The sequence below is a fragment of the Chiloscyllium punctatum genome, chromosome 22 (genome assembly GCF_047496795.1).
Source record: "Chiloscyllium punctatum isolate Juve2018m chromosome 22, sChiPun1.3, whole genome shotgun sequence".
NCBI classification, from domain to species: Eukaryota; Metazoa; Chordata; class Chondrichthyes; order Orectolobiformes; family Hemiscylliidae; genus Chiloscyllium; species Chiloscyllium punctatum.
Genome location: NC_092760.1, coordinates 34,454,613 through 34,480,753, shown reverse-complemented (window position 1 = coordinate 34,480,753; position 26,141 = coordinate 34,454,613). Strand labels below are relative to the sequence as shown.

The window sequence follows — 26,141 nt, the reverse complement described above, 5'->3', positions numbered from 1 at the left end:
GATGCCCATGCTCCATGAATGAATAAAAAAAGCTCACTCAATCGACTGAATGACCTCCTGTGTTGTAGATTTCTATGCTATTCTAGTCCTCTAGAATTCAAGCATTCCATTGATTTTTTTTTCATTACTTTGTATATTGTCCATTAATGATTTATATACCTGGATGTCCAAATATCTTTGAATCTCTGCTGTTTTGAGCATGAAAATACTTTTTTATGGGCATAAGCTGGATCATCTCACATTACTACCATTGAAATTTGACAATTTGCTAAATCTGTCATATCTTTTTGTCACTTTGCACTTCCACCTACACTGGTTTCAATGTTATTTCGTTGTGTCTTCAGAACCATTTGACATGTAATTTTCTAACCTTTTATTAAGTCATTAATGTATGCAATAATTGGTTGAGGCTCAAACACAGATCCTTGCTGTGTTTCAGTAGGTGCATATTGGAGCACCTGCCCATTATCCCAATTCTCCGTTACCTGGCACACAGCTCATCTCCTGATCAGACCAGTCATGTAACTACAGTTCCATCAACTTTAGCTTTGGCTAGCTCCAGTGACATTGTGAAGGTGGTAAGTCACACTATCCTTAAATGTACAGTCAGTAATTTCCTGGAAACAGAAATTAGGTTAACTGGTCTTTAATTCCCTGGTTTCCCCTGTCACCTTTCCTAAATGGCAGAATAATGTGTACAATTTTTCAATGAAAAGGGACAGTTTCCAGATTGAGAGAACCTTGGAAGATTGTAGTTATGGCTTCTATAAAGTTCTCATCTATTTCCATTAAAACCTTGAATTAGAATCCCCATCAGACCATCCACTGCTTTCCAAATATAATTGTAAAAATGTTTTATGTTGATTTTGATACCCATATGTTTCTGTGCTTCTGTACTTTATGGGAAGCACTCTGGAACATTTTACTATTTTAAGAGTGTATTACAAATTCAAGGTGACTGAAAAATAGCATTGTCTTTATCTGGTTGTTTTAAGGGCTTGGCAGGAAAACGTCTCTGTTAAAGAACTCCAGCAACGAGGGGTCTGCCTGATAAAGCTGCAAGTATCAAGCCAGAGAACCGGACTGTATGGACGCTTTCTTGTTAGCTTTGAACCAAGAAAGTTTGAGGCCAGTGCAGCGCTACCCAGCAATAACTTCAGCTCTGGTCTGTGTGATTTGTTTTTTAATGCTGTTCCATTCATTGCAATGCCAGTGTATCATGTAGAATGTTCCAATAGTTGACTTCTCCTCTTATTGATCTTTCCTCCGAGATTTCAAGACTGGCAGCTTTAGGCACACAGATTTTCAGTGTGTTTTTCAGGTTTCACACTGAGGCAAATGGTTAAACCTACCACTGATTTCTAGTTCTTGCAGCCCCCAGTCATTTCTTTCAAGGCACATTTAATGTATGCTTTTATTGAGAAAGCTTTTATTTATTTCAGTCACATGATTTTCAATAAACCCAGTGAGTCATCACTGTTCTCCATGACAATAAAATTGACATAATGACATATTTTTCCCCTTTTCCCATGGAGAAACAGATACCAGGGCACTACTTAATTTCCCTCCTGTAACATTGTGATCAGAGACTTAGCAGAATGGAGATTGAACCTATGTGTTTACTACTGTGCCAGAAAGATGAGTAGAAACTGCAGTTCAAAATATTGTAAATTGATTGGCAGTTTCTTATAGAGTCATACAGCAGGGAAACAAACCCTTTGGTCCAACTAGTCCATGCCAAACATAATCCCAAACTAAACTAGTCCCACCTACCTGCTCCTGACCCATGTCCCTCCAAACCTTTTCTATTCATGTAACTATTAAAACGTTTTAAACATTGTAATTGTACCCACATCTACCACTTCCTTAGGAAGTTCATTCCACATGCAAACCACCCTGTATATAAAAAAAAATTGCCCCTCATGTCTTTTTTAAATCTCTCTCCTCTCGCCTTAAAAATGTGCCCTGTAGTTTTGAAATTCCCCATACTAGGGAAAAGAGCTACCATTAACTCTATCTATACCTCTCATTATTTTATAAACTTGTATCAGGTTGCCTCTCAACCTCCTATGCTTCATTGAAAAAAGTCCCAGCTTATCCAATCTTTCTTTATAACTCCGGACCTTACATACTAGGCAATATCCTGGTAAATCTCTTCTGAACCCTCTACAGCTTAATAATATCCTCCCTATAACGTAAAGCTTGTGCAGCATATTGAAATGCTGTACTTTATTTGCCACAATGAATGTTTTCGATTGTAATAATGTTTATTTTAGCTACAGTGGATCATGGTGCATGAGTTGACCTGGTGTGTAAAAGGACTCCACCATTATGGCCCCTAAAACTGTACTTTTGCCTATTAATGGTGTTGATCCCTGCTTTTCAGTTACAACAAAATATATCCAAATTCGTAGCTAGCCTCAATGTCTTTGCCTCGTAATTGCAGGTTTAACTTCCAACTGGATGCTAGGCACTGAGCAGGTGATGGATGTTCTGGAATTTAAGACAAGCCAATGCAGAACATATGCCTGAACAATGGGGATAAATGAATTTTCCAAGAAAATAAATTGAATATGATTCAAGCTATTATTCTTAACATTTGCTAACTCATCATTTAACAGTGCCATAGTGAGGAAAGTCAGTGTTAGTGAAATGCTTTGTGAAAATGGAAGCAGGAGTTGTACATCCCTGGAAGAGGATCAGTACTCCAGTCCAAATACACTGAGAACAGCAACCGGCCATTGGCTAGATCTTATAAAGTTTGTATTGGAATTGTTCCTCCAAGATCATTTAGGTTTTATTATCACCAGAAGTGCAGTGTATGTATACATACTTAAATGAGCCAAATCAAGCACTGAGTCCGGCCAAGATAGCGAACTGCTAGTTAGTAGGTGTAACTGATTTATGGACTAAAGTATCTTGTGGTGTGATAAAAGACCAAGATCGTTCAGAGACTATTAAAGTAAGTCTGCCAAAACTTTGCAAAGGTTCCTGTGAGACACCAACAAAACTATGAGTGCACTTGAGTTACCAGCAATGGATTGCCTATGATTTTGATATGGAAATATTTGGAAAAGCTCTCCGAAAGTCAAGGGTGTGAGAGGACAAGATTAACTATGGTGATGGAAGCCTATTATGGCAGATGGAATGAAATTAAAATCTGTGGTAATTTGAAACTGTTGAATCATGCTGAAAATCATTTTGTGCATCTTGCAAAGATTGTCTTTTTATTTTTATGTAGTTTTGAACTGTGGACTGAAGTGGGAAAAGTGCAGTTTTATAAAGCAAGGATTGGTGAGGGATTGTTGCAGTTTTTGAAAGCAAAAACCTGACTCTTATTGCAAGTACTGTTAACACAACTGCTAATGCATGCTGTAGTACAGTCAGTTCTGCTATAACGTGGCAGTTCCGTTCTAGCGCAATCCTGATTATAAGAAAATCATGTAATAGTAGCACCATATAAACTAATGGGGCCAGAATTACGTTATAATCAATATACAGTTTAAATGTTTGCGCCTTAGAAACAGTGACCCCAATTCATAAATTGTGTTATAGCAAATTCATGTTAATGAAATGCGCATTATAGCAGAATGACCTGTCGATGGTGTGCAGAAGGCAGGTGTACAAATGGAAATTCAGTTGGCAGCAAGTAGCTAATTGGTTTATGGTGTTAGTGACCAGTTATTGATGGCTTCATACCAACAACTATGTGATTAGTTCCCAGCTAGCTGAACAGTTTGAATTGTGGAAAAGATAGTAAGAAGCTATCAGTTCTTCACAAGCTCATGAGCTGTATCTGTTCTCTGCAGTAAAAGCCAATTAAATTAGTTTTCTTCAGGCTTAATCATTCCTTCTGTACAGTTTCTGTAAGCTGTAACTTTTTAAATTAATATGTCATCTTAATAAATGTGTCAAGCAGTCATCCTGTGCCTCCTACAAACTAGTGAAAGCATCTTGAAAAACAAGGTTGAGAAGTAGTCTTCTGATCAGACACGACTCTTCGAATAGCAGGACCTGACATCCAGTCCATTAACCCAATGAGGAGAATTAATCTCTATGACAACATTTGGGTGGATGAAACTAGAATAGACTTATGGTTCAACAAACTATGGAATAGGCATCTGAGTTGACTACATAAAGAATGAAGCTTATTGATCTGTGACATGTTTGGATTCCATACAGTTCATGAGATTAAGAAATTCCTGCGAAGAAACAGGACCTGCTTTGCAGTTACATCAAGAGTACTTCAGCCTTTGAATGAGTACTTTGATATGCCACTTAAGGATCAGGTTCACATCACATTGGATAGTTGATGAAGGAAAAAAACCTTCACAAGATTGGAAATGCCATCCACTTGGTGTTTTGTTTTTTGATGCTGTTATCATACAAGCTGTCAATGGATTGTTCAAAAATGCAAAATATCCAGTTCGGTAGATGGAGAAGGTGATGATTTCTTGTGGAGGCTAATTCTGAAATTGAAAATGCTAACTCTGATCTAGAGTGGCATTCTCAAAATAATGTCCTCTCTACAATCAGTAAAGGAATTTGATAAACTCTTCAGGTACAGAAGACACTGAACTTTTGATGCGTCTCAAAGTTATTTCATTGTGATTTAAAGGTATGATTACACAATCAATTTATTTAATAAATTATGTGACGTTAATGCAAATCACCAATTTCCCACATTTCAAAATTGTGACCATCCACACCAGAGATATGTAATTTGTACTCTGCATGTAGGTTGACTCTATTTATTTTTGGAACAACGTTTGAGGGCTTCAAAGATTGACTTTTACACTTACATCTATGGTGCACTCAGTGTGCTCTTGCCTTTGTTAGTTCTTCATTGTAATACTTTAACCAACATTTGATGATATTTCTAATTATTCTTGAGAAGGTATTACTGTTGAGCCACTTTCTTGAGCAGTTGCAGTCCACGTGATGTATATCTGTTAAAGTACAGATTTGAGACAGCCCAGGGAATCCCTTGTGGACTCAGGCCTGTAAAGTCTCTCTCTTGGTTCATCCCGGAGATCGTACTCTTTGGAAGTCTGGAATAAAAACCTCTTACAGTTTAGTTTAATTTTAGTCATTCCCTTTATTTACCAATAGCATCACTGTTACAACATAACACTGATACCTATAAGCTAAACTAACTAGGGTGTAATAACCTAGGAGAGTAGGGTACCAGCTCTTCAAGTGCCTCAGCAGGCTACTCTGATGTACTCATACAAAAGTTCACAAAACATTGCATGTTCTTAATTAGATAGATTATGGTGAAAGACAATAATTTGTAAAGGAGAAAAGTTAATTGACAGATCCGTGTGCGCTTGACTGATCACTCCTACAGGCCTTGAGCTATCCATCAGGTGGGAAAAACAAATCCAGCTGAGTTAGGCATCTGCTGGCGAGACAAGTTCCTATAAAGAACTACCAGCCTAAATTAAGTGGGAGATGTCATAAGGTAACCTCGCACAGCTCGCATGTCTGATCTCATTATTTTCAAAATAGCTTCCTGACAGATTGTGTCAGAATCTCTTCAATGTTAAGTTTAGAATAATTTTAAGCTGGGAGCAGATTCCTGCTTTTTATCTTAAGCACAGAATCATTCTGTACCTATGGTTGAAATGTTACTGCAAGGTTTTATTTAAAATGATTAATTAGTCACGAATTAAACATGCCTTCTTTTCAAGTTTGTCATTCAAATTCAAATAAGACATAAGATCTGATTAGTTAGTATTGTCAGTGGAGCAGTCTGTAAAGTCTGTAGAGTGGTCTGCAAGAACAGCAATTAAGTTAAGGCTTTATCAATATTAACTTTTACAGAGTTTATATTCAATAACTGGTAATGGCTACTCAATATCATCAGAAAGTCCCAAAATGCAATTAAGTTCAATCCATAGCAGATAAGCACTAAAAGTTAATTTTCTACTGGCTTCAACAACCTCAGCACTAAAATTCTCTCTCTCTCGCACTCTCTCTCTCTCTCTCTCTCTCTCTCGCACTCTCTCTCGTCCTTTTGAACTCTCAAGTCAGCAAACATTCTTTTTCCTCTGTGTCTGCCCCATTTGCAAGTGGTAATAAGAATCCATTATAACTAACAGCATCTGACCGTTAATTACAAAGCTTTTGATAGTACCGAGTTTTGTTTCAGGGTCAGAATAAACAGTCATTAACTTCACAAGGGAATGGCTGTGAATGTTATCACTTGATGTCCTGTTCACACAGATTCACTGATGCTAAGGCACATGTTCTTAATTGCCTTACAGCATCCTGTTATCACTTGGTGAGCCCAGATGTCCCTATCTTGTGCATTCTTTGAGATTCCCCCCTTTTTTTTGAGCCTTCCTGCCTGTCTGTTTTCTAGTGCAGTAAATGTGTTCTATAATTCAGCATTACGTTTTAGTCTAAATGTTTAAAGACAAGTTTTAAGGCTATAGACTTTCTCACATCTGCTCGCATAACATTTCTTTAGTGTTGAAATCATAACGTCTATATAAGGGGGATGAAAATCCATTAACTTTCTCTCTTGCTATTGTTCAGGGGATATTGTGGGTCTGTATGACAGCCAAGGCTCCACTCCATTGGACCAACTTGCATCTGGCATTGTGACGCGCATCACACAAAACTCTATCACTGTAGCTTTTGATGAACCCAGTGATCAGTTAAACTTCGACATTAGCTCTTCCTTTAAACTTCTGAAACTGGCTAATGATGTAACATACAAAAGATTGACACGGTAAGCATGAATCATTTTGACTTAAGAGGCGAATGCATTGATGTGTTTTTAAGTTTAAAAAAATTGAAGTTAGATATCTAATAAATAAATCAAAGATATGTGCAATGCTGAGACCATTTGCACTATATTATATTTTTCTCATTGGATTCAGTTAGCTCCTAACCTAGTTCATACTCCATACATTCTTGGAGAAATGGAAATCAATGACCACTTTTATGGCAATTTATTTGGACATGCATGTGCAGATTGCAGAACAACCCTGTATTAGTACAATGAGATTTAATCTGCCTGCAGAAAATTCTGATTTCATAGAAAAACATGGATTAGGCACTAGACCATTCAGCCTTCACGCTTGTTCCACCAAACAAGTGGATCACAATTGATCTTTGAGTTCCATGTGGCCCCTAATGTCTTGTAATTTGGATCTAGAAATTACCTAACCAGGTGCATAATTTAACCTCCATTCTTTTAGTTTCTATTTTAGCAAATTTTTACTTGAGGTATATTATTGAATTAATTCAGGAACTTCATTTTAAAAGGTCCATAGACATTCCACTGATTTAGCCACCTCTTGAAAGCATTCAGTCAGGTTAATCAGTTACAACCTTTAAATCCATGCCTGTCTTTAATCATCTACAAATTTTCAAGTTGTTCAGTCGCTCTGTACATAATTACAGGCTTCATTAATTTCTTGATGATTGATGTTAGGCTGACATTAGTGGCACTTGTATGATATGAATGATTATCTGTAACTAGACAGCATCTAACCAATTCCACTTGACAATCAGTGGCATTGCTATCAATATCCTTGGGGTAACTAATGAACAAAAACTGAATTTGGACTAGCTGCGGTTTTAAGAGCAGGTCGGAAGCTGGAGATTTTGTTATGTGTAGGTCCTGACTCCCCAAATTCTGTCCATCATCTACAGGTTATGAGTCAGGATTGTCATGGAATACTATATTTGTCTAATTGTGTGTAGGTCCAACAACAGTCACGTAACAGGGCTAAACAGCCTCAATCGTTGGCACCTGTTCTACCAACTTAAACTTTAGTTTTATTCACAAAAGGTCCATTGGCAACAGTGTGTGCAATTAAAGGTGCACTGCTGGAACTTTCTGTGGCTCCTTCAACAACGTTTCAGACTTTTAGAATATGTTTGCCACCTAGAAGGATAAAGGCAGCAACAGTATCGAGATACCACCATGGCAAATTCCTTTCAAGTTGCACAGTATTCTGACTTGGACAATATCATGACTCCTTCATAATTGCTGGGCCAAGATCCAGCATCTCGTCCCATAACAGTGCCAAGGGTAGGCATCCACAATTATTACGGTGGTTCAAGTGCCACCTTGTCAGTGCCTTCTTGAAGGCAATTAGGAATAGGTTTTGAATGTTGTTGATATCAGTGATGCCCATAAATGAAAGATAACTAGTCTGTAATTCCTTGGTTTCTCTGTTTCACTGTTCTGTTAAATAGTGGAGTGACATGCAATCTTTTCAACCTAAACAAATGGCTTCTGAGTCAAAAGATATTTGGAAGTTCATAGTTGAGGCACTGTTCGCATCTACTTATGTTTAAACCTGGTCTGGGAATTATCTGGTCATGGAGATTTATCATTTTTTAGTATCTTAATTTTCTTCATTACTTTTTTAAAACTTATGTTATTTTCAGTGAATCTGTTTCCCAGGTTTTAATATCCTGGAAATGTCAGGCATCTGTTTATCTTTCTCCATTGTAAACACTGATGCAAAGTCCTTTTATAAGTAGTTATTCCCAGTATTTCCCTATTTTTTGTTTGTAATACCGTGACTGTTAATGTTGATTTTGATATCCCTTGCAAGTTCCTTCTCACGCACCCTTGTTGCAGCTCTATGCGATTTGGCTCCCTTTCTTCTTCACTGTAGTTCTCCCACTCTTTGAATCTGTACTTTCACGCAGTATTGTTTATTTTTTCCTTTTAGTGTTATGTTGTCTCCCTCTTCTTTCAATAGCAGTGACAAGCATGATATTGCAAGTTATGCACATCCTTTTCTGACAAAGTGACTCTTCTGTGTATTGCGTCCTGTAAATAGTTAGGCCCACGATCCTCTTTAATTAGTGTTTTTATTTCATGCTTCACACTTGTGTATATGAAAGTCTGACTTCATCAAAGTTGCACTCAGTTGTTTTGTTCATTTATTTTTTATTTCAGTGCTTTAAAGGCCTTGAGCCAGTATCATGCTGGACCTGTTTCCAAGCTCATCGACATCCTGTTTGGCACTTCTGAGCCAAGTTTTCCCTCAGAAATTCTAAGTAAGATCAATTTTTTGTACATCATTTGTTCATTACTCTGATATTTGAAAATGAAGACTTAATTGTAACTTTACAATATAGTGTCATCAAGAACATATAAAGTATATGTTCACTTTGACTATTGTGACCAGTTTTGTTTTTCAATATAGAAGTGTTGGTGACTGACTACATTTTCCTCCAGAAAATAGTCAGGAATTCTGTATTCAGTAGGAGTGCATTCTCTTTTTTTTTGTGTTGTACATACATAGCAACTATAGTGTTAATGTGATTTATTTCCTTTAAGAAACGTTTGTTCCTGGTTTATTTTCCTTAAGAAATCCCAGAACTGTACAATCCTAGCCTGGATGACTCTCAAAGAGAAGCAATACATTTTGCACTCTCACAGAAGGAAGTTGCAATTATCCATGGGCCTCCTGGTACTGGAAAGACAACCACAATTGTGGAAATAATTCTACAGGCTATAAAGCAAGGTCTGAAGGTAAGCCAATGATTGATAAGATGTTACGTGGGATAAAAGAGCAGCTCCAAATCATTCAGAGCATGCTTGAAATGTTACTTGAAAACCAAATTGAAGAGCAAGATAAAACCAAGGAAAGAAATCTTGATTTTATACTGATTTGGAGATGTCAGTGTTGGACTGGGTGTACAAAGTTAAAAATCACACATCACCAGCTTTTACACTGTTGGCCATTGTATTGGAAGAAGAATGTGTAGCAGATTCATAAAAGCTAAGAGGTTAAATATGTTAAAAAGAAAATGTTGAAGGGGTGTGTAGAAGTGTGGATGGGTTACACTAAATGGATAACTGAGAGACAACATTGATGTGATTGGTTGAATGGCCCCTTTATTTTATGCTGAAGACTTCACTGTTTCCTTTTTAAGATATTATTGGATATACCATCAAATTTGAGACAACAAAGGAGATGAGAGTACATTGAAATGATGCATAGATAGGATGATGATTCTGTCGACCTGGATCCTTCACTGGTGCTCATATCAGACTGTTTTGATAGAACAATTACGAAGTTGTTTTAATTAATAATTATCCACCAACTTACTAAAGTGCAAATTGATTGATTATTTCCATTTCCATATTCTGAATTGACTAATGCATCTAACCTACACATCACTGAACCCTATTAGCAATTTAGCATGGCCAATTCACCTAATCTGCACATCTTTGGATTGTGAGAGGAAACCGGAGCACCCGGAGGAAACCCACGCAGACACAGGGAGAATGTGCAAGCTCCACATAGTCGCCTGAGGCTGGAATCAAACCTGGGTGCCTGGTGCTGTGAGACAGCAGTGCCAACTGCTAAGCCACCGTGCCTCCCCTTAAGTATACATTCAGTTCCATCATAATTTCAGGCAATCTATTTGAAATCATAATGACTTAATTTGTTTATTTTTAATTCTACTTCTTTACCCATTAGTCTGCTCTTTAGTTCAGTTATCAGCCAGTGTGATTCTAGTAGACTGGGATGGCGTAATTAGGAAGAGTTGAGTGGAATGGGATTGATCAACCTGATTTTATTTCAACCTGTTGTCTTATGCACTGACCTGAACTTTGCTGCCAGCAGTGAATGAATTGAGCTCACTGGACACTGCATTGAAAGCGATCCAATTTGCTCCATCATAGAAGTGAACATTTATGCCCTTACTGTTATTCTCCGTGCAGAACCTGAGCTATTTTAAATTTGTTGCGTTTGAGAGCTTTGGATTGTTGGCATTGATTGCTGCATCCTCTGTAGGGGGTCTGTGCTGAATAAGATATTGACAAAAATCCAAAAGCAAAATACTGTAGATGCTGGAAATCTGAAATAAAAACAGAAAAACTGGGGTAGTCCTCTGAAATCAATCAGGTAGAAGAATCCTGACAGCCCACAGGGGGTCTAACCCAGCAATGTAGGGAAAATTTGAATGATACACAGATCCTAAACAAAGGTGCCAAGCCTAAAAGTGATGTATGTTTATTGTGTAGCTTTTGGATAAACAGGACAGCTGCTGACTTTCTGTATTTTTATAAGCATGTCTACCCTCCTAAACCAGCTGTTGAATTTATTCCATAGTAAACGTGAGCACCCATGTCCTTACCATTGTCCGCATTGCAAAATCCATATCATTAAATTAATCTGTGTTATTTGTTTGTGGTGACTTATTGTTATTCTGATGGCTCCAATTACTGAGAGTAATTGATTACCATTTTATATGTTGCTAAATATTGGCTTCTGTGGTAGCGTTCCTACTCTTTGAGCCAGAAGGCCCAGGACCAAGTCCCACCTGATCCAGAGGTGTGTCATGGCATGTTTGAATGGGTTGATTAAAAATATCTAGATTAAGTGAAAGCATAAAAGCATGTTAGCAGAATGACACCCTAACAACAATGGAAAAATATCAAAAGCTGCTGTACCACTTTTGAACTATTCTTACAATTATAATAATCTCAAAAAAACTGGCGAACTTTAGTTTATTTTGTTCACCTTTCTGTACAACAGAGATTTTAAGTGTGAAATGCACCAAATGCACCAGTTCCATCATGGTTTTCCCTTTTGGCTGTCTCTCTATAATTTGAATGGGGTTGTTTTTGCTCAAACATGGCATTCATAGTACTGAGAGATACTAATCACTATGTTTGACAATATTATGGCACACATTTGGGCAGTTGAGGCTTGGACCCCGGCCTTCTGGTTCAGGGATAAAGGTAAAGTCAACATAGTCTCAGAGGGCCATAGGGCTGCTCTCTAATTAAAGAGAGTCAACTGTGGTAAGTTTAACTTTAGGGTCACCACACATCAGTCGAGGGACACAGCTGAGAAAGCAGGACCTTTATGGTAACCTCACCTGATACGGGAATTGATACTGTGCTGTTGGTTCACTCTGTATCACCAGCCAACCCCCTTCCAGAGGTAGTGATGCTTCTAGTGTGGCAAAAGAACTCTTCTGCTGGTGCTGATAGTCTGTGCTTGAGTTCAGACCCAGTGAGATTAGTCGTAGGGATCTTAATTATTCAGCTCCTGCGTGAAGGGATTTGAGAGCAAGACCAATAGAATTAACTGTGTTTCATTCGCCAGCCTTCCGGCATTTCACTGAGACATAAAACCTGGTGGAATTTGTAAACTACCTGACTGGTTTTATTTGCTTTCTTAGAAATGTGTTTCACAAGGAGGAGGGGAGATAAAGAGCCAGCATGACTTGGAGCCTGACTTATGTAATAAATTTCTAATTCAAGAAAAAAAAATCACACGTGGGAATTAGAGCCAATAACGAAGCATGGGGTGATAACTATTTTTAATTTTCCCTTTTTTCAAAAAAAGTCTTTAAGGTATACTTTACTGGTGATTTAGTTCTAAATTTGACCAGGATTGGAATTACAGCATGTTATTGAAATTCAGGAGTTGTTTTCTACATTTTTTCAACTTTAAAATTAGCTAGATTGAAAATTGCTTTCCTAAGTATCACAGGGACACATCACTGTGGGGCTAGAAATGTTCATCAGATATCCTATGCCTCAGTGTAATTACTCTGTCTTCGAATCCCAAAAGTGTGGAAGCAGGCCATTCAGCCCACGAAGTCCAGACAGGCTCTGTGTAGAGCATCCCACCCATACCCCACCCTAGTCCTGTAACCCTACATTTCCCATGGCTAAGCCTGCACATTTCTGGATACTAGGGGCAATTCGGCATGGCTACGTCTAACCCCATCTAACCCCTGCACATTTTTGGACTGTGGAAGGAAACCCAGAGGAAACCCATGCAGCTGTGAGGAGAATGTGCAAACTCCATGCAGACAGGTGCCTGAGGCTGGAGTCGAACAGAGGTCCCTGGTGTCGTAAGGCAGCAGTGCTAATCGCTGAGCTACCATACTGCCCAAAGTCCAAAGCATTATAATATAAAAGTAAACCAAAATAATACACCATATATATCTGTGAGTGTTATGATCCCTGACAGCTAAACATGTCTAATTTTGATCACTCTGTTTCATTGATCTGGATGTCGAGTGATGCCTTATCAATTAACTTTGTTTTTAAAATTCCTTCCAAGGTGTTGTGCTGTGCTCCCTCGAACGTTGCTGTTGACAACCTTGTTGAACGTCTAGCGCAATTTAAAACACAGATTTTGCGTTTAGGTCACCCTGCACGACTGCTTGAGTCCATCCATCGTCATTCTTTGGATGCGATATTAGCTAACAGTGACAACACCCAAATAGTAATGGACATCCGGAAGGACATTGATCAGGCTTTTGTGAGTAACTCCATAAAAGGGAACCAGATTGCAATTTTGTTTGATTACTTTCATATTTCTGGAGAATTGTACTTTTTTTTAAGTCATCTAATTTTCAGTGAATCTGCAAACTGAATTGAATTGAATTGTTACTTATGAGTCATGGAAACAGACCCTTAGGTTCAACTTGTCTGCACCAACCAGATATCCTAAAATGATCTAGTCCCCTTTGCCAGCATTTGGCCCATATCTCTCTCAACCTTTCCTATTCATGTATCCATCCACATGTCTTTTAAATTTTATAATTGTACCCACTTCCAACACATCCTCTGGAGACTTGTTCCATATACGTACCACCCGCTGCATGAAAATGTTGCCCCAGGATTCCCATTTAAATCTTTCCCCTCTCTCCTAAAGCTATGCCGTCTGATTTTTGGACTCCCCTGCCCTGGAAAAAAGACCTTGGCTTTTCACCCTATCCATGCTTCTCATGATTTTATAATTCACTGTAAGGTCATCCCTCAGCCTCTAACACTCCAGGGAAATCAAAACGCAGCCTATTCCGCCTTTCCCTATCATTCAAACTCTCCAGTAAATCTTTGCAACATCCTTGTAAATCTTCTGTGAACCCTTTCAGGTTCAACAGCGTCTTTCCTGGAGCAGGGAGTTGAATGCAGTATTCTAAAGGTGGCTTCACCAATGTCCTGGTCAGCTGCAACATGCCATCCCAAATCCTATATTCAGTGCACTAGCCAATGGAGGCAATCATGCCAAACACTACCTTCACCACTTCACTTTCAAGGAACTATGCACCTGAACCCAAGGTTTCTTTTGTTTGGCAACACTCCCCAACACCTTGCTGGAAAACCTGCTACAAATTTTATGTTAATCTGTCAATATTTTCGTAAACATAGCAAAATTTTTATTTTACCCCAAGGCAAAATTGAAAAAGACACAGGAGAGAGGAGAGAAAGCGCATTTTCGTGGTGAAATCAAGACTTTGAGAAAGGAGCTGAGAACGAGGGAGGAGGCAGCTATCGTACAAATACTAAAAAAAGCCAGTGTTGTGTTGGCAACTAACACAGGTAGGCCTTATAAGGAACAAAGACACAATCTACTTGAGTAAAGAAGAAATTTTATTTGTTTTTTGTACATATGTGCCTGGACATATTGCATTATGGATAATCATTCTGATAAATGGATCAGCATGGTACATGGTCAATACTGCATTGAGTTGTGGGTTTAGAGTTTGTGCCCAAGTCCTAAAGTGAAAGTTGACCTTTTATCGCAACATTTGTTTTTATGGATCTTTTTGCAAAGTGCGCTTTTTTTTAATGTGTTATGTGACAGCAAAGGCATTGTTGTCCTTTTTCCTGTCAATAAAGTATGGAGATTAAAGGCTATGTTTTCAGAATAGATGATCAGGCCAATTTCAATTTGGTTCACCTAGGATGGTACGTAAAAATCAAATGTATAAAAAAGTGATGTTCTGTGAGCTATTAACAGAAACATCATGTCAACAGTAACCATATTTTTATGCACCAAAGATGCCTGTTTTACTTATAAACATTCAACAATATCTGTAGTTCTCTGACCATGAATTCAAAGATAACAAGAATAACAATACAAGTTTGTGATATAATGGGATTGAAATCTTACTATTGTAAATCAATTGTCTGACTAGATTCATTTTTACACCCAGTTTATCCACTGATATTTTACTTTTCTTCATTGCTCTTTGTAATTTCTAGGTGCCTCTAATGATGGTCCATTAAAACTTCTGTCAGATGATTACTTTGATCTTGTGGTGATTGATGAATGTGCACAGGCACTGGAAGCAAGTTGTTGGATACCATTAATGAAAGCCCCAAAATGCATCCTGGCTGGGGATCACAAACAACTTCCTCCAACCATCATTTCTCACAAGTAAGTCCACTAAAGGTAGTAAGAGGCTCTGTATCAGCTTGTCATGTGGAGCTTTGCCAAGGGCTTTGGTAAAGTCCACATAGGGAACATGCACCACCATGCCCTCAACAATCATAAGACCATAAGACATAGGAGTGGAAGTAAGGCCATTTGGCCCATCGGGTCCACTCCGCCATTTAATCATGGCTGATGGGCATTTCAACTCCACTTACCCACATTCTCCCCGTAACCCTTAATTCCTTGTGACATCAAGAATTTATCAATCTCTGCCTTGAAGACATTTAGCGTCCCGGCCTCCACTGCACTCCGCGGCAATGAATTCCACAGACCCACCACTCTCTGGCTGAAGAAATGTCTCCGCATTTCTGTTCTGAATTGACCCCCTCTAATTCTAAGGCTGTGCCCACGCGTCCTAGTCTCCTCGCCTAACGGAAACAATTTCTTAGTGTCCACCCTTTCCAAGCCATGTATTATCTTGTAAGTTTCTATTAGATCTCCCCTTAACCTTATAAACTACAATCCCAGGATCCTCAGCCGTTCCTCGTATGCTAGATCTACCATTCTAGGGATCATCCGTGTGAATTTCTGATGGACACGCTCCAGTGCCAGTATGTCCCTCCTGAGGTGTGGGGCCCAAAACTGAACACAGTACTCCAAATGGGGCCTAACCAGAGCTTTATAAAGTCTCAGTAGCACATTCCAACCCGCTTGAGAAGCATTCGCTTTCTTAATCACGGATTCAACCTGCATGTTTACCGTTAGAGAATCCTCGACTAGCACTCCCAGATCCCTTTGTACTTTGGCTTTATGAATTTTCTCACTGTTTAGAAAGTAGTCCACACTTGTATTCTTTTTTCCAAAATGCAAGACCTCATATTTGCTCACATTGAACTTCATCAGCCATTTCCTGGATCACTCTCCCAAACTGTCTAGATCCTTCTGCAGCCTCCCCACTTCCTCAGTACTACCTGCCTGTCTACCTAACTTCGTATCATCAGCAAACTTCGCTAGAATGCCCCCAGTCCCTTCATCCAGATCATTAATATATAACGTGAACAGCTGCGACCCCAACACTGAACCCTGTGGGCTGCCATTCCGAAAAAGAACCTCTTATCCCAACTCTCTGCCTTCTGTCAGACAGCCAATCCTCAATCCATGCCAGTAGCTCACCTCGAACACCATGGGCCCTCACCTTACTCAGCAGCCTCCTGTGTGGCACCTTTATCAAAGGCCTTTTGGAAGTCTAGATAGACCACATCCACTGGGTTTCCCTGGTCTAACCTACTTGTCACCTCTTCAAAAAGTTCTAACAGGTTTGTCAGGCATGACCTCCCCTTATTAAATCCATGTTGACTTGTACTAATCCGACCCTGGTCTTCCAAGAATTTAGAAACCTCATCCTTAACGATGGATTCTAGATTTTTACCAACAACCGAGGTTAGGCTAATTGGCCTATAATTTTCCATCTTTTGTCTTGATCCTTCCTTGAACAATGGGGTTACAGCAGCGATCTTCCAATCATCCGGGACTTTCCCTGACTCCAGTGACTTTTGAAAGATCTCAACCAATGCCTCCGCTATTTCCTCAGCCACCTCCCTCAGAACTCTAGGATGTAGCCCATCAGGGCCAGGAGATTTGTCAATTTTAAGACCTTTTAGCTTTTCTAGCACTATCTCTTTTGTAATGGCAACCATCCTCAACTCAGCCCCCTGACTCCCTTTAATTGTTGGGATATTACTCATGTCTTCCACTGTGAAAACTGACGCAAAGTACTTATTAAGTTCTCCAGCTATTTCCTTATCTCCCATCACTATACTTCCAGCATCAGTTTGAAGGGGCCCAATGTCTACTTTTGCCTGTCATTTGTTTCTTATGTATTGAAAGAAACTTTTACTATCACTTCTAATATTACTGGCTAGCCTACCTTCATATTTGATCCTCTCTTTCCTTATCTCTCTCTTTGTTATCCTCTGTTTGTTTTTGTAGCCTTCCCAATCTTCTGATTTCCCAGTGCTCTTGGCCACTTTATAGGATCTCTCTTTTTCTTTGATACATTTCTACATTTCCTGACTTCCTTTGTCAGCCATGGCTGTCTAATCCCTCCCCGGATAATCTTTCTTTTCTTAGAGATGAACCTCTGCCTCATTATGAGCAGCACTTCCAATACCCTCATTCGACTTTCTCTCATCAGCCTTCCTATCCAGTTTGCTGATGGGGTCTGATCTGACTGAGCTCCTTCTCAACCAATCATCCCTCCTATTCTTGTGTACACTGCCAAACAATCAGTTCTCGTAATCCTTCTCCTTCTGTAACATCCATTCACCAGGACCTTTGCCATGCATGAATTTATTGTGGATAGTTACATTAACGTTATTGTAAGAGTGGCACGGTGTCTCAGTGGTTAGCACTGCTGCCTCACAACGGCAGGGACCTGAGTTCAATTTCCACCTCTGGCAACAGTGTGGAGTTTGCACATTCTCCCTGTGTCTGCATGGGTTTCCTCTGGGTGCTCTAGTTTCCTCCCACAGTCCAAAGATGTGCAGGTTAGGTGAATTGGCCATGCTAAATGGTCCGCAGTGTTAGGTGCATTAGTCAGAGGGGAATGGGTCTGGGTGGGTTGCTCTTCGGAGGGTCGGTGTGGACTTGTTGGGCCGAAGGGCCTGTTTCCACACTGTAGTGAATCTAATCACTATTGTATACTTGTATACTTATTGTATACTTGGCTGAAGAATGATGATATCTTTCCCCTTGATGAAATCTTCAAACCTGGCTTTATCTTCCACCACTTCCCCAGACCAGATTTATCACCTAATCACACCACAGTCTAACTCCCTATTTCTAGCGCTTTCTCATACATTTGAGCATTTCACGTTGTTCCAATCCTTGTCTCTCATTAAAAATGGTAATCTAGCATTTGTGTGGCATGTATGGTTCTTGCTACTTTTAGCCCATGCGTGGAATATTGTCCAGGTCTGGTTACATACAGACATGGATAATTTCAGCATCTGTGGAGTTGCAAATGGAACTCAATATTCATCACCTTCTGACGGAGAAAGTGTAATAGATAGAGTTACAGATAATTTGGAATGAAGGATGTTACCCTGAGGAACTGTGGCAGCGTTGTTCCAGAGCTGAGATTATTGACCTTTTAAAAACCACAGCCCTTGTCTTCCTTTGTGCTAGGCAAGACTCAATGAGCAAAGACATATCATTTTAATTTAAACTTTACAATATGGTCATGACTCTAATGCTCCCAAGGGCAGTTCCTCTCATGTCATCTTTCTTGTCATTCAAGACTTTCCATAAAGCCAACTTAGTTGATTATTATTCTTGGGAAGTTCTCAGGACCAAGACTGACTTGTTTCCTCTCCGGTTTGGTGGGATTTCTTTTGAAGTTTGCAATGGCTGCGAAGTTTAATATGTGATCTGTAGAATGCTACATGTGGATGATGCTTGAAGAGTTGGGTGGAACGAATGTTTCAATTTTTGTATTCCACCCTGCTTTGTCCTTGTATTGGCACATTCTTGATGGTCTCTTGATGTGTCCAATGCCTTCTGAATGATTCTTCTCCATTTTCATCAGTCACATCCACAAGTCAATGGACCTCTTCAGGGATGCTTTGGAGAAATGGTCTCAGCATGTCTATGATCTTTATGGAGGCCTCTTACCATAGTCAAATTCTGTGTAAGGCTTCTGCCTTAGGAACCTGCTGTCAAATGTATGAATGACATTTCTCATCCAATGGAGCTGGTTTTGAGTGTTTAGAACTGGAATGCTGAGCCAATTGATTTGGGTAAGAATTTTGCTTTTGGATCGTTCTTCTGACCAGATGTGGATAATCTTATGAAGGCACCACTGGTGATGCTTCTTCAGTGCCTTCAAATTCCTGTCTATGTTGTTCTGCTACTGAAGCATTTCGGAAACTGGGCAATCACTGATGGCCAGGTCTTTGGTCATATCATTGAGATTCTGGTCCTGAAATACTCTTTTCCTCAGTCAAAGGCTGAGATAGCACTTTGGCGGCAATGATGAATTTGATTATGTTATGTCTGCTTTCATTGAGCAGAGGCTCCCATGGTGCGGAAAGTGGTTCAATTCCAAGATCTCTCTGTTGTCTTAATTAATCTATTGAAAGGGAGGTTTTGTACTGTGGGTGCTGTTTAGTACATGACCTTTATTTTTCTGAGTGTTTAGCAATAGGCCCATTTTCTCTTGTGTTTCAGAGAAAGAGATAATGAGCTCAGTTTCTGAATGAGGACACACACACGAGCTGCATACTAAAGTTGTAAGACTGTGGTTGGAGTGGTTTTGATTTTGAATTGATGGCAGTTGAACAGTTTTTCATCAGTCTTCTAGTCATCTTCATAATTGTGGGTAATTTGCTGGTGGTGAGGTGCAGTTTTACAGTGAGGACAATGGAAAAGAAAGTTGTATAATGACACAGCCTTGTGTGACCATGGTTTGAACCTAGGTAAGGTTTGTGGTAGTTCTGTTAGTGAGCCATCACAGTTGGCATGTCATCATGGAGTAGTTGGAAGATAATTACAAATTTCAGAGAGCAGCTAAATTTGTTGAAGGTTCTTAGTGAGCCGTTGCAGTTAACATGGAAACAGACCCTTCGGTCCAACTCCTCCATGCTGACAAGGTTTCCCAAACTAAATTAGTTGCATTTGCCTGCATTTGGTCCATATCCCTCTAAAGCTTTCCTATTCATGTACTTGTCCAAATGTCTTTTAAATGTTGTAATTGTACTTGCAGCTATCACTAGTGTGAAAACGTTGCCCAAGAGGTCCCTTTTAAATCTCTCCTCTCTCATCTTGAACCTTGCCCTCCAGTTTGAACTCCCCTACTCCAAGGAAAAGACCATTGCTATTCACGTTATCTGCCACTCTCATGATTTTGTAAACCTTTATAACATCACCCCTTAACCTCCCACGCTCCAGCGAAGAAAAAAGTCCCAGCCTATCCAGCCTTTCCCTATAACTCAAACCCTCCAGTCTTGGTAACATCCCTGTAAATCTTTACTGAACCCTCTCTACTTTAATAATATCCTTCTGACAGCAGGGCGACCTGAACTGCATACGATACTACAAAAGTTGCTTCACCATTGTCCTGTACAGCCGCAACATGACATTCCAACTCATATACTCCGTGTTCTGACCAAAGAAGGAAAGCATGGCTCATGCCTTCTCACCAGCCTGTCTACCTGTCACCTTTCAAGGAACTATGGACCGGAATTCTTAGATCTGTCTTTTTGGCAACACTCCCCATTAATTGTATAAGCCCTGCCTTGGTTTGTCTTACCAAAATGCAATATCTTGCATTTATATAAATTAAATTTCATCTGCCACTCTTCAGCCCATTACCCCAGTTGATACATTGTACTCTTAGATAACCTTCTTCGCAAGCCAAAATGCCACCAATTTTGGTGTCATCTGCAAACTGAATGACCATGCTTCCTATATTCTCATCCAAATAATTTATATAAATGGCAAACAATGGTGGACCCAACACCGACTCCTGCAGGACACCGCTGGTCACAGGCCTCCAGTCCAAAAAACAACCCTCTACCACCATCCTCTGTCTCTTACCTTCAAGCCAATTTTGTATCCAATTGACTAGCTCTCCCTGTATCCCATGTGATCTAACTTTACTAACCAGTCTACTGTGTGGAACCTTGTCAAAGGCCTTGCAGTGTTATGATTAATGCTGAGACTATAGGGTAGTCAGCATATGACAAATATCCCAGTTCTTGACTAAGCATTTAGTTAAATATTCTGAGACTTCTTTATTTTCGCTCAGTATCAAATTTTATTTTGATAGTAGTCTTGGGAAGTGGCTTAGGATACTTTGCAATGTTAAAGATCATGAGCAATGGAGGAGGACAGTGTAAGTAGGCAAAAAAGAGTTGGTGCAATGTGATCCGTGAATATATCCACATTAAAAGAGTAATAATTGTAGCATTGTTAATAGGTGATTGGTGGGCACTTGGTTACTACCGGAAAGAATGGATTCTGCAGACATTGTTACTTCAGTATCTTCAATGTGCTCATATTTCTAATCCCCAAGGACAAGTAAGGAAGAAATCCTGCATGTTTGTAGAATTTTAGTTCATCTCTTGCTGTGTACCATACTTGTTTACAGCCCTATTTGGCAAGCTGTAAGTAATTGTCTTTCTAAATCAACACTGATCCAATTATTCACAAGAATGTGACCTCTGTAACTCATTTAAGCTCTTGCTAGTCATGAATAAAAAATATTTTACCCTTGCAAAAGAGTAATTGAGCTCCATCAGCATTACCATAACATACAATCTATGAATTTATCTCAATGACAAATTCCACTGTAAGCGACATAACTCTTTCTCTTGCAATTTCTTGTGCCTATTTTTGAAATAATATTGCCTTGTTTCTCTGCTCAAGGGAACAATATTTCCTGTGAAGCAAAGATGCCAATTCAGTGGAGATTTGAAATTGTAACGAGCAGTATTTATAAAAACTACTCAATATTACGCTTCAGGTGGTGAGATTAATTGCTATTATTATCACTGAAGTTTGAAGTACCCTTTGGGTCACTAAGGTGTTTTCATATTTGAGCAGAATATAATAGCGCATACAGGGGGTCACTGATCTACAAACATCTAACTTATGATGCTTGTACTTACAAACGCAATCTTAAACTGACATACTTACATAAAGTCATAGAGATGTACAGCATGGAAACAGACTCTTCGGTCCAACTTGTTTGACCTGCACTGATGAATGGCTGCTTCATATTGCCCTGCATTGTGTCCCAACTTGCATACAAACAAGTTGATGAATGGAACCTGTTCGCAATCAGGGGTCTGCCTGCAAAATAGACAATGGAAAGGTAGGTTAGATTAGATTTTATTGTTGCATGCATCGGAATACAAAAGTACAGTGAAAAATGTACAGAATCGCCACTCTCCGGTGGCATCTTAGAATACAATAGTTGGAATTAAAAAGAGCCGCAATTACAGAAACAGATATAAAAGGAAAAGAAAATATCCAGATCACCCTCACCACCACCTGCGCCATGAGTCTTGAGCCGAGGCTCACCAACACTGCTTGCGCTGGATCCACCATTGCCGCGGTGCTGCCGTCATTGCGACTGCCACTCTGCCGCCACAGATGCCACCGCCTCGAGTCCTGTGCCTTACCACTGCATGCGCCAGACCCACCAATGCCGTCCCTCGCCGGAACCACCTTGCTGATGCTGCCGCCATCTTGGAATCAATTGAAGCATCAAGAGTCCACAACCTTCCTGAACAAATGCAAGAGTGTAACCCTTTGAACCAGCGCTGACATCAGAGCCTTTGTCAATGCTGATGCCGCTGACACCACCTCGGGTTCTATGCTGCGCCCACCAATGTTGAAATCACCATGCTCCAACACCAGCTTTTGCCTCTGGGCCCATGCTCGCTGCAGTCTCTGATGCCACCAGTTCAACCACAGCTGAGTTCCCCAAGGGCAAACGGTAAGAGAGAACTGTAGAAAAAAGAAAATTAGAAGGAAAACTATTTATATATAAAAAAGAAATAGACGGGGAAAAAGCAGTGGATGAGCAGGAGTCCAAACACTGCTAGGGACTGAAAAGAGCTTTTCTTTTGGATCAGAAGCATTATTCAGGTACCATATAAATAGGTTGCTTGACTATTCTGACATTGGAAATATGCTCATCTCTAGTGAACACAGACACAGTTGGAGAGAAATTGGAGATGGTAAAAATAAATATAAAGAGTCGGTATTTAAAGAGTATGCAGATTCAAAGTAGAAAAGCTGCTGCATCTGGATAAGGGTCAGGTTAGCTTGAAGAGGGATTTCCAGATGGAGGGACTGGTCACAACCTTCAACGTGGGAGTGGTGCCTGAGGACTCGAGGGTTGCAAATGTGATAGAAAGTTGTATTCAGAAGTAGGAACCTTTCAACCTAAATATGAATGCATTTCCCAGAGATATTAATCTGGGGCAAAATTGATCAGCACGTGGAAACCTACGAGGTAAAGAATGAAAGTTTCTTTGACTACCTTGACTGAGTCCTTTAGGAAGGAGGTCAGGATCTTCGAGTGTTGCAAAGAAGATTTGCACAAATTGTACCAAGGATGAAAGACTGCAGTCAGGTACAGAGGCATTAGAAACTGTAGTTGATCGTCTTAAGCATACAGGATGAATAATGAAAGACTTGATGAAGTGGTTTAGTAAAAGCAAGGATTAACTGATTCCAGTGACACGAGGGGTTCAGTAACCAGACAATGCAGATTTAAGATAATTGACAAAGGAACTGGAGGCAATAACAGGATATGCTTTTTTATACCAAGTTATATGGAAGGCACTGTTTGGAATGATGGTAGAAGAAAGTTCAATAGCCTCCTTCAGTAGAGATGTAGATAAAAGATCTGCAGGACAATGGGGATTAAGCAATAGACTGGAACTAATTAAATAGTTCTTTTAAAAAGCATGTTGGACTCCATAATTTCCTTCGGTTCCAATGAAAACAGTAACTTTCAAAAGGCACAGTTGGTATTTTTCAGAATGCTTTTCACAGCTTCTGAACCAATGCAATAGAAAGGCTGCTCAATGTGTATGAACAAATTTTCTGATAGCCCATACAATATAATATATACACTATCTTGTAATGAATTCAAATTCCCACTTCTTTGAACAAAAGCATAGGATGGTCAACCAGCTGCCTTTTTAGATGCCTTAACAAACAAACTGCCATGGTAGGTCAGAAACTAGAAACCTCACTTAACGAAATTGCATGAATGTTTTGTCTTTGTTTTCATGATATTGCTATATTTTATGCTTGCTTGTTAATTTGACTTTCTTAGGCCAATGATAGCCATCTCACTTAGGTTCAGTGAACCGACTCAGCACAGACCAAGATCAAACGTTGGACCTAATACAAATGCAAAGTACTACGCATGCTGGAAATCTGAGCCAAAGGCCAATCAACCACAACTGTCAATGCTTGAAATAAAGATAAGGAATGATGGAAATGCTTAACAGATCAGGCAGCATCTCTGCAGAGAGAAACAGATTTGGCATTTTGGGTTGATGACCTTTCATTGGAAATGTGCTGAAAGGTCACCGAACTAAAACGTTAATTCTGATTCTTTTGCCAAAAATGCTGCCTTACCTGCTAAGTATTTATATCATTCACACATAACTCTCCTCATAACTAAGACTCTCCATCTGAGTCAACATCCTGGTGAATCGCTTCTGCACCTTCTCCAGTGCATTCGCGTACTTCCGATTGTGTGGCGAACAGGACTGCACACACAGGATTCCATCTGTAGCCTAACCAGTGCTCTGTAAAGTTGCAACAAGATCTCCCAATCCTATATTCTATATCCCAGCTAATGGAGGCAATATGCCTTTTTCACCACCCTATCTGCCTGTGCTGGCACCTTCACAGAATTGTGGACTTACACCAAGGTCCCTATGTTCCTCAGTGCTCCCATAGGACCTACCATTAATTGTACAATATATATATCTTTCCCTTATTAGACCTATCAAAATGCATCACCTTGCACCTGTCAGGATTTTGTAGTAGAACATATGGTAAGGCTGTCAGCACATACTACTTTTAAATGGCTACTCATACAACAGTTTCTAATATTTACACGTGCAGTTAAACTCTGAAATTAAGAAGTCACTCCCAAAATTACATTATATTCTCCTGGAAGCTTCACTGCTGCCTCTCTGAGAGAAGCAGCATCCAGATATGTGGAAAGGTGTGAATTTGGGGTCGGGGAGTCCAGAACTAGAGGGCATAGGTTTAGGGTGAGAGGGAAAAATGATAAAAGAGACCTACAGGGCAACTTTTTCACACAGAGGGTGATATGTGTATGGAATGAGCTGCCAGAGGAAGTGGTGGAGGCTGGTACAATTGCAACATTTAAGAGGCATTTGGATGGGTATATGAATAGGAAGGATTTGGAGAGATTTGGGCTGGGTGCTGGCAGGTGGGACTAGATTGGGTTGGGATATCTGGTTGGCATGGACGGGTTGGACCGACAGGTCTGTTTCCATGCTGTACGTCTCTATGACTATGACTCTATGTGACAAGTGCAGAGTAAACAAACCAGAAAAAAGTTTGAAAAGAAAAACAAAGTGCTGGAGAAACTCAGCAGATGTGGCAGCATCTGAGAAGAGAAAGTGCTTTGAATCTGGTGACCCTTCTTCAGAACCTCTTCAGAACAAGAACTGCTGAGTTTCTCCAACAATTTCTGTGTTAGTTTCAGATTTCCGGCAAATGCAATTCGTTGGTTTTTGCTCAGAAAATGCTTGGGCCTGTTCACTTGCATTTACTGCAGTAAATTTGCTGCAGTAACAAATTGTACTTGTATGACATGATCAACTTAGTAAAATGTCCCAAATGTTATCAAACAGAATTTGATACTGAGGGAGATATGACAGCAGATGATCAAAAATCTTGGTTAAAGAGGCATGTTTTAAGAGGTGGCTTAAAGGAGAAGAGTGAGGTGGAGCGTGTTAAGGAAAGAATTTCCGAGCTTTGACGTTTGAAGGTATGGCCACTGATGGAGCAGGAATTAAAGGTGGAATGCAAGGGAGGCTAGAATTGATGGAGCACAGATGTCTTGGAGGTTTATAAGCATGAAGTACATTAGAGATAGAAAGTGTTATAACATGGAGACAGATAGCTGAATCAAATCAGCCTTCCTGTCTCTGTATTAGCAACGCAGTAAAATTAAAATACTTAGTTAACCTCAGAATTGACCCCAATGGTTACTAACCTGACTTTTTGAACAACCAGTACCAGACTGTGAATAATCAATAGCATGACACCAGGCTTCTAGCGTAAACAAAATATTTAACTATTTATTAGTAATACAGTAGCTTTAGCACAGCAGAATTAAATCGCAAGGTATTCTAATTAGTATTTATGATTTACATGCAAGCCTCTTTAATTCTAGCC

General features: G+C 39.7%; 1 protein-coding gene across 2 annotated transcripts in view; it reads left to right on the top strand.

The window, feature by feature from the left end:
* The window catches only part of LOC140493493 (DNA-binding protein SMUBP-2-like), a 79,978-nt gene that overhangs the window by 13,435 nt on the left and 40,402 nt on the right, over positions 1-26,141 (top strand). For both annotated transcript variants that reach the window (XM_072591985.1, XM_072591984.1), the window contains exons 3-9: positions 996-1,165; positions 6,544-6,739; positions 8,933-9,033; positions 9,348-9,511; positions 13,074-13,274; positions 14,191-14,338; positions 15,005-15,179. In XM_072591985.1, coding sequence (XP_072448086.1) covers positions 996-1,165; positions 6,544-6,739; positions 8,933-9,033; positions 9,348-9,511; positions 13,074-13,274; positions 14,191-14,338; positions 15,005-15,179 — 1,155 coding nt within the window. The remainder of the gene's footprint in view (positions 1-995; positions 1,166-6,543; positions 6,740-8,932; positions 9,034-9,347; positions 9,512-13,073; positions 13,275-14,190; positions 14,339-15,004; positions 15,180-26,141) is intronic.